This window comes from Gossypium hirsutum, chromosome A09, assembly GCF_007990345.1.
Source record: "Gossypium hirsutum isolate 1008001.06 chromosome A09, Gossypium_hirsutum_v2.1, whole genome shotgun sequence".
NCBI lineage: Eukaryota > Viridiplantae > Streptophyta > Magnoliopsida > Malvales > Malvaceae > Gossypium > Gossypium hirsutum.
The window spans coordinates 26,207,368-26,215,527 of NC_053432.1; the positions used below are offsets into that span (position 1 = coordinate 26,207,368).

Sequence of the window (8,160 nt, forward strand, 5' to 3'; positions counted from 1 at the left end):
CCATTACTGTCCACTCCTAGTTACCATGCAAAGGAAGATTTTTTTTTCTCTTTTAATTAGTCAAATTTCTCTCTTAAACCCCTCTTTTTAGTCCTATTATCCTCTTTTTGCTGTATTATCCCCTCAACATGCTTATTTTCTTCATCCTTACCTTGTGTAACATATATTGAACATGAACAAGGTGAATTATACCTTTTGATGTTAATATTTTTTTCCTTCCTCTCCATTTTTGCCACCCCCTCTTTTGCTCCTCCTTTTTCCTCCATTTCCTCTTCATTTTTTTTCCATTTCACCTCCTCAACAAAACCTTTTTCCTTAATTCTTCCACATCTCCTCCCTTTCCTCTGCAATAAGATATTTCTTATCTATAAATTTTAATAATTTAAATTATAAATAAAGTGTAATTAAAAATGAATATAAATTATAATTTAATATTTAATATCAACTTTTTTATTTAGAACTTTTTAGCTTTAATATAATAATAAATAATTGTATAAATTAGAATAGAAGTGTAATTCAAAACAAATATACTGAACATTTGATATTTATTAGACTTTATCTATTCAAATTTTTAGATTTAAAATAATGATAGCATATCTTTTTAAAGTTGGAATCAATTTAAAATAATAAAATAATACTTATTTGAAAATTCTAACAATTTAAATTACAATTGAAGTGTGATTCAAGATAATATATACTGTAATTGATATTTTATGAGACTTTATCTATTCAATTTTTTATTCATATTTAATAATAAATATTTTTATGTTTATGTAAGGAAAAATTTAAAACAATATGATACTATTTATGAATAAATTTGAATATTTTAAATTACAATTAAATTTTAATTTAATATTTAATATAAAATATAATTCAATATTTAAACTATTAGTATAATGACAATATGTATGTTTAAGTAAAAATAATAATTCAAAACAAAAAATGTTTCTTATCTATAAATATGAATAGTTTAAGGTCTTTTTATGTAATAATAATATTAATATAAAATTTAAATTTATTATTATATTTTAAAAATATTTATGTACTTTTATATATTTTTAAAATTTTTAGAATTAAGATCAAATTGAGAATATTTGTAAATTTTGAGGGTTAATTTTTTAAAATTATGACTATATCGATATAATATGTAACAATTGATTACTATATTTATTATAATATCGATCTTTTTAATTAATCGGCAAGAAGTAATCAAAATAATCAAATTATAAAATGTAAATACTTAAATTGTAAGGCTTTTATTTTAAGGGTCTAAAATAAAAAAAAATTATAATTAAATGGATATATGTATAGTTTAATCTAAAAAATAAAAAAAAGTAATTAAAAGTAAAACAATTGATGGATACCTATTTGTCAAACCAATTGTTTAGGACACACTCTACATTTAAATTTGTGTGTATTCGCACAAGAACAAAATAATATTAAATTAAGCTCTCACGCAAATCAATTTCATTTCACTAAAGGGAGAAACTATGACAAGTCTAACGACTAAAACCCTGCTTTTAAATCCGTTAATTCAGTTGAAAACCTCCCTCCCTCTCAAATTTCGCCCCAAAATCGCATCAATCTCCGCTCGTCTGGACAATTCCCTGCAACAAATGAATCTCTCTGTTCTTAGATTCACTTTGGGTATTCCTGGATTGGACGAATCCTATTTACCTAGATGGATCGGATACGGGTTCGGTTCCCTTCTCATATTGAACCATTTGCTTGGATCCGACTCCATTTCCGCTGCGCAGCTGGTATTTGCCTTCTCTATTTCATTACAGTTTTAACTTCTCATTATAATTTTTTAAATCGATGTTTTTGGTGTAGAGAACGGAGGCTTTAGGTCTATCTTTGGCTGCCTTTTCAATTACACTTCCTTACCTTGGTAAATTTCTCAAGGTAATAATTTGATTTTTCAAATTTGTTGTTCAATTTGAAGTTAAGTTTAGATATAATGTTTGTAGTAACATGATGCATAGGGTGCAGCTCCAATGGATCAAACGACTCTGCCTGAAGGTGCTGAGCAAATCTTTGTTATGTCAGAAAATGTGTCGATTGCACAAAAAGAGGCTTTAGCTTGGGCAACATATGTTTTATTGCGAAATACCAACACCACCTCTGTGGTAAAAACCCCGAGTAAAAAAAAAAACAGAGCTTAAATAGGGAATTTATAGATGCTATTCTTTTGAGTTACTACTAATTTTGTTTGTTGTTGATATCTCATATTTTGTAGTTGATATTAACGCAAGGTGAATTATGTATACGTGGATATTGGAATTTTCCTGATGGTGTATCAAAAGATAATGTACTTGATTGGTTTAAAAGTAATATAGAAGAAACCGGTCTCTCTGATTTGACAGACACCCTTTATTTCCCTCAAACTGCAGGTAAATAATTTTTGTTAGCTTTTGTATTGAAGGGATATGATCATCTTCAATGTGTCTGATATTTCAATTGATGAATAATTTAGCTTCTAAGAACATCTTAAGAGTAGGAACTATATTGCTAATGTCTGTGGCTTTCCCTGGTTTCTTACTTTCTTGTTTCATTTGAACCACCAAGACTAGGAAGCGTTATGATGCCATTTATCCTTGCCGACAATTAACCTTGACCCTGTAACTCTCGTGCACTTGTTGGCTTCTTCTCCCAATTAATCTTAGGGTGCTTGGCTATGCAAAAGGGAAAATTAGTGTACAATGATTATCATTTACAGTGAATATATGGTTTGTGAAGTAGGAGATAATCTAAATGCTTATAATAATTAATGGTATCTTCTTGGATGTTAAAATATGAATTAGTGATATCAGTGCAATATTTTCCTTTTTAGCTATGTTCTTTAAACTGTCCCTTGTGTCTAATGCCAATATTTAATCATTATTACAGATGCTGAATTTTGGAATATACTTCCTCAGGGGACTCAGTCTGTCTTGGTACAACCAGTGCTACTCGGTCCTAATCCAAGCACGAATGACATGGGGAATATTGAAGGTTTTTTCCTGTTGGCTTCAAGCATGAGATATGCATATAACGAGAAGGACAGAGCCTGGATAAGAGCTGTTTCGAACAAACTTAGAAGTAAGAACTAATATTGTGTGTGTTCCTTACCTTCATTCTGTTAGTTCGCTTTTTACATCTTTGTGAAGTCTGTTTTATACTTCTCCTGGTTTCTTTGCCACTGTCTGTTCTTGGCGACCCCATTTTTTCAGTTTGAAAGCAATGCCAGTATTTCTAGTTCGCTTTTGACTTGATGATAAGTTTGATGCCTTATAAAGATTGCCAATCTTTTTTTTTTTTCTTTACCAGCATTAGATAAAAATTAATGTTGCTTCTGGTCACCAGTAGATTGCCAGCGCTTAATGTATTAGAAGTCTTTAGTAGTTGCAGGATTAGAGTTTTTTTATAATACAAAGAGGTCTCATTTTGTTTACGTATTCTGATTACATGGATCCTAATTATAAACTAAATACCAGATGAACAAAGAACTTGGCACTTCTATGACATTCTATTACAATCTTAAATACTTGGAAGCCATTGCATGTTGAATCTAGATGCTGGAGAAAATTGAATATAGCTTGTCAAATTGTACGACCATATAAAGCCACCTGTCCTTTGACCTTTTCCATATATTTAGAAGAAATGCCATCTATGCCTAATGAACTCTTAAGATGTATAATATAAGTTTATTTGCAGGAAAATGAAATGTTGGTGCTATCATTATTCTATAAGGATTTGTGTGAACATTGTTTAGTCCAACAAAGAATTTAGATTGTAAATAAATTGTTATCTCTTTTTCTTGGAACCTTAAATCTTTTTTGTTTTTGGTCCAGAATTAATTATTTTATATCCTTTTTTCTCCATTCCATCAATTGAAGTTATTGACTTTCTTTGTGCAATCTCAAATTTAAGAATGGTTAAGGTTTATGATGGCAAAAACACTCATCTATTCCTGAGCGGAGGAAAACAGACTATTTATGAATTTAAGAGAATGAAAAAAATAATTTAAGAATAGGAAATCAGCTTTATATCTCTTCTGAGGTTTTATGACAAGATTTGAGTCATGTCCCAATAAATGTAGCTGGAGAAGATAATACAAGACATTATCAAACAAATATGTTGAAGTATTTTATCTTGAATCATTCTATTGTAGAAAATTCCTTTCGCAAAGTTTTGTTCTTTTCAGATGAAGCAAAAAAATAAGATATTAAATTTGCGGTTTAATTGCTAGAATGGCTTGGTACAACACAAGTTGAGCTGTTATTCTTTTCCTTAAACTTCTAATGGTAAGATTGAGCATATGAGAAAATCAGCGTGTCATCAATATATACCTTGACAAAATTACTTTTGATGCCCCAATTTTGAAGTGAACATCCCAAAATTTTTATGCATTGATCAAATTACAGTGATTTTATATCAAAGAAATGTAAATGCATGACATTTTTGTTTGCTCTCCTTAACTTATTATAGATGTATCTTTCAGAAAGAGAAATCCATTCCTTTCACGAATTATTTGTTTGCAGAATGAAAATGATTCTCACTGGACTTGCCAAAAATCTAAAGTAATGAAAATGATTCTCACTGGACTTGCCAAAAATCTAAAGTCATACAAGAAGGAACTTGAAGAATAATGGGATCCTACAGAACTTTCTCCTGGCCATACACCTTTCCTTTCATAAAATATTTCGATGAAACTGATTCTTCACTGGATCTGTGAAGTATCTTGTTATACACCAAGAAGCTTGAAGAATAATGGGGTTCTACAGAAATTTCTCCAGGCCATACACTAGATGCTGTTGAAATTGTATGCGCTACACAAGTAAGTTTACTTTTGCAATGTTCTGAACAAAATGCTTGGAGAAAGACATGATGTATATTCTGCAATGCGATCAATTACCTTGAGTCGGGCAACCTTTCTAATAGCCAAGAGTAAGCCTGGCATGAGGCACTGCACATCTGTGATATCATGTTTGATGGTGTAGACCTGTGGCCAGCGGTTAAGCACTTGTGGATTAGAGTGGTATCAAATTAATTGTCACAGCTAGTGCTAGGAGAGAGGAAGGGGCGGGGGGGTTTACCTCTCCTGGTCCAGAGAAGTAAACTGTTGTACTAGATGGAAGCCCAGGAAGGACCATGCTATGAACACGCACACCATCTTCACCTAGGACTTGACCCCTTGCCTTACAAAGGGGAAAAAAATGAAAAATGAGTCACCTTCTTAATTAGCGTTTTGGATTATATGTGCTTCTGTTGTTTCTTTTGGTAACATAAATTCTCATAAATGTAAATCTATATCTCTAGTCCTTTCTTGTATGAAACCAATTAGTAGAATTCAGATGATCAATGTGATGGATTTTCCTATGCTTTATTAGTAGCTCTATATGACAATTACTGCAATATCATATCTGACAAGATAGGCACCGGAAACAAAAGTTTAAGGATTTTTCTCATTTGTATATTTTCATTTAATTTAACATCTTTCCCTATTCTCTAATTGCCACAACTAGATAGAAATAGATGATAATAGAAGTCCAATTCAATTTTTGACATTTTGGTTCTACCATCATTTTCTTTATATCAATGCTTTACCGAAACATCTGTTGAAAGGTCTTCTCTGTTGTAGATCTGGCCAAGGTTGGAGAGGTTGTTGGCAATCTGGATGGCATCTGGTGAGGGAAGATCCTGTAATCAATGACAAGTTCAGCATCTCATCAGGTCATCTACAAGGGACATGTATGTTGGAGTTATGTAGACTTAATTGTCGAAGTATAATGCAAAACTACATTCATATACTTCATTGCACCACACATTCTATAGATGTGTGTTTATTTCATTTAACTTTGGATGACTGCCGTGACAACTGCATCTCCAACATTTTTACTGAAAGCCATAAAAAATATGAAAACCCAAATATAACTTGTAGCTTACTGTTGCATGCGCCCTTGATTCAACAATTTCTACATTGTTGTAGTGGAAGGAAGCTGAAATGGCAGCTTGCTGGAGGAGAATAGATCCTATGGACAGAGTTGGTGCAACTAGGCAACCCTAAAATACTTCGTATTCGTTAGAATTGCAACAAGTTGCTTGGCTCTGCAAATTAAAGCGGTATAAAATATTTTCTAAAACAAGTAGATATTGAAATATATCTCACCCTGTCCTCACCATGCTGGCTTTCTCGCAAAATGCAGATAATGCTGATATTGTGTCAACCGTAATCCGAGGCACATGAACCACACTTCTCAGACCGAATGCTGTTGCCTATGAGAAGTTGAAAAGAAAACTATTATCAGCTATTCTAGTATAACTTTTAGAAAAGTAATTTTTCAGTGGTCATATGAAAAATATGGTTTATCCTTGCTTATTCACTGAGGCTGCAAAATAAGTTGATATAAGAATATAGTAGTGTTTAGATACCGAACCTGTTTTACGTTGTCATAAACTGCTGAAGGCTGAGTGAAATCAACAACGACTCCTGTCTCTTTTGACTGATAGAATTATTGTGATCAAAATGGTATGACCAGTGAATGTTTGTTAATGTCAACTTAAAAAAATATTGGAATTGGAATGCTACCTGAGATATCGAACCTAAAACCATAGTGAGATCATTCATGATAGGAATTTCTAGAGGCTCTTCCATGTCACACACCTAATGTAGAAAAAGGAACTGTTAAAAGTTGGATTTTATAGCCAAGTAATTATTGAGGGGGTAAAAGTGCATGGAACAAGACATGAATGGACTTTAAACCTTTCCTATATCTTCTCCCACACAATAGGAATCCACTGCACCGGCCACCTCCATTCCTCTAGCTTTAGTCACTGCAATTACTGCAGCCCTTGCTATTTCCTTTGCTGCTCCATTTATAACAACCTGTTTCCCCAAATTGGGAACAAACAACTTCTTAATAACCATGAATAGTAACGCAGAAAATTTTTTGAGCAGGTATTGAACCACTACCTTAATATTGCTTTGAGAGGGTTGCACTGAGCAAGAGAAGCAAGGCCTAACTCTGGCTTTGCAAGGAAGTCGATGGATAGCAAGATGAAACTGGCAGCTCAAGGTCGCCATGGATGTTCTTAAATATATTTAGCTACTGAGCCTTCTCAGCGGATAAGGGTAAAATCTTCTTTGCCTAAAACCTTTTATTGTCACGCATGCTTTGTTCCCCGGATAAGGTTTGTGTGGGTTTTGACAAGCCTCGTTTGGAGAGTATTGTATGATAGCGATATGCATGTCTTAGCAGTGAGCTCGTATAATTCATGAAATAGGCTGCTAAGTATTTTTTTTTTCTTTTACTCTTTTAATTATAAGATTCGGTGAAATAAAAATTAACCGTTTACTTTTTGATTTTATCAACAAATAAATATTTGATTAATTGAAACCCAAAGCAAAAGAAATCCGAGGTGTTATAAACTACAGAGTTGATTATCTAACATCTAACTTTCATAAGTGTTTATATAGGGTACTGAGAATAAAAAAAATTACAAATTAAGTACTATTGTTAACAACCGTTTTTCATTTGTCTCCCATATTTAATAGATTTTTATTTTGATCACTCGCCATTAATTTAATATTATTTTACACTCATTTTAGTCATCCAACTTTAATAACTTTTCATTCGACTAACTTATTTTACTTTTAAAATTTAATTTAATTTAATTTAACCTTTTAGAATTATTTTTTGTTTCTTCTCTGTAAAAGGGAAACCCTTAGGGTTTTATAGGAAAAAATCATTTTAATTTCCTTTAATTATTAACTTTTTAGAATTAATTTTATCTTTTTCAATTGAAAAAATTAATTAATTTTTTAAAAATAATTTTAATCTTTTTTCCCAAAGAGAAAAAAAACCTAAGGTTTTACATTGGGTTTTCACAGGGAAAACCAATTTTTTTTTAAAAAAAATTTCCAACCTAGGTTTCTTTAGGAAAATACTTGGGTTTTTACAGAGAATTGAGTTAGACATGGGTTTCATCTCCAGAATTGAATAACTCAATGTCGTACAAAACCTAGGTTTATTTTGAAAATATTAAAATTAATTTTTAAGAAGTGAGTGGCCAAAATGGAAACTTACTAAAATCTGATGACTAAAAAGAGGGTACAATAAATTGAATGAATGGTTGACCAAAAATTAAATCTTATTAAAGTTGGGTGATTAAAATGAA

At 31.5% G+C, this 8,160-nt stretch overlaps 2 protein-coding genes across 5 annotated transcripts; one reads left to right on the plus strand and one right to left on the minus strand.

The window, feature by feature from the left end:
• The first annotated feature begins 1,351 nt into the window (after positions 1 to 1,351).
• On the plus strand, positions 1,352 to 6,489 carry LOC107888828 (protein COFACTOR ASSEMBLY OF COMPLEX C SUBUNIT B CCB2, chloroplastic). Of its 3 annotated transcripts, XM_041077834.1 has the most exons (9): positions 1,404 to 1,760; positions 1,834 to 1,905; positions 1,986 to 2,129; positions 2,240 to 2,393; positions 2,890 to 3,081; positions 4,524 to 4,819; positions 5,624 to 5,733; positions 5,972 to 6,105; positions 6,189 to 6,489. In XM_041077834.1, the coding sequence occupies exons 1-6, from the start codon at positions 1,491 to 1,493 to the stop codon at positions 4,526 to 4,528; spliced, it is 837 nt and encodes a 278-aa protein (XP_040933768.1). In that variant the 5' UTR covers positions 1,404 to 1,490; the 3' UTR covers positions 4,529 to 4,819; positions 5,624 to 5,733; positions 5,972 to 6,105; positions 6,189 to 6,489. The 3 variants fall into 3 exon arrangements, with proteins under 3 accessions (XP_016668551.2, XP_040933768.1, XP_040933767.1); XM_016813062.2 differs by lacking the exons at positions 4,524 to 4,819; positions 5,624 to 5,733; positions 5,972 to 6,105; positions 6,189 to 6,489 and having other exon boundaries at positions 1,352 to 1,760; positions 2,919 to 3,249; XM_041077833.1 differs by lacking the exons at positions 4,524 to 4,819; positions 5,624 to 5,733; positions 5,972 to 6,105; positions 6,189 to 6,489 and having other exon boundaries at positions 2,890 to 3,249.
• LOC107888827 (dihydrodipicolinate reductase-like protein CRR1, chloroplastic) lies at positions 4,559 to 7,097 on the minus strand. 2 transcript variants are annotated; one of them, XM_016813057.2, is made up of 10 exons: positions 6,956 to 7,097; positions 6,746 to 6,868; positions 6,572 to 6,646; positions 6,420 to 6,485; positions 6,163 to 6,258; positions 5,929 to 6,045; positions 5,590 to 5,682; positions 5,079 to 5,180; positions 4,898 to 4,984; positions 4,559 to 4,793 (listed from the first exon to the last, which is right to left on the minus strand). In XM_016813057.2, exons 1-10 carry the CDS (start codon positions 7,064 to 7,066, stop codon positions 4,761 to 4,763), a joined length of 903 nt encoding a protein of 300 aa, XP_016668546.1. In that variant the 5' UTR covers positions 7,067 to 7,097; the 3' UTR covers positions 4,559 to 4,760. The 2 variants fall into 2 exon arrangements, with proteins under 2 accessions (XP_016668546.1, XP_016668545.1); XM_016813056.2 differs by having other exon boundaries at positions 4,559 to 4,811.
• Between the last annotated feature and the right edge of the window lie 1,063 nt (positions 7,098 to 8,160).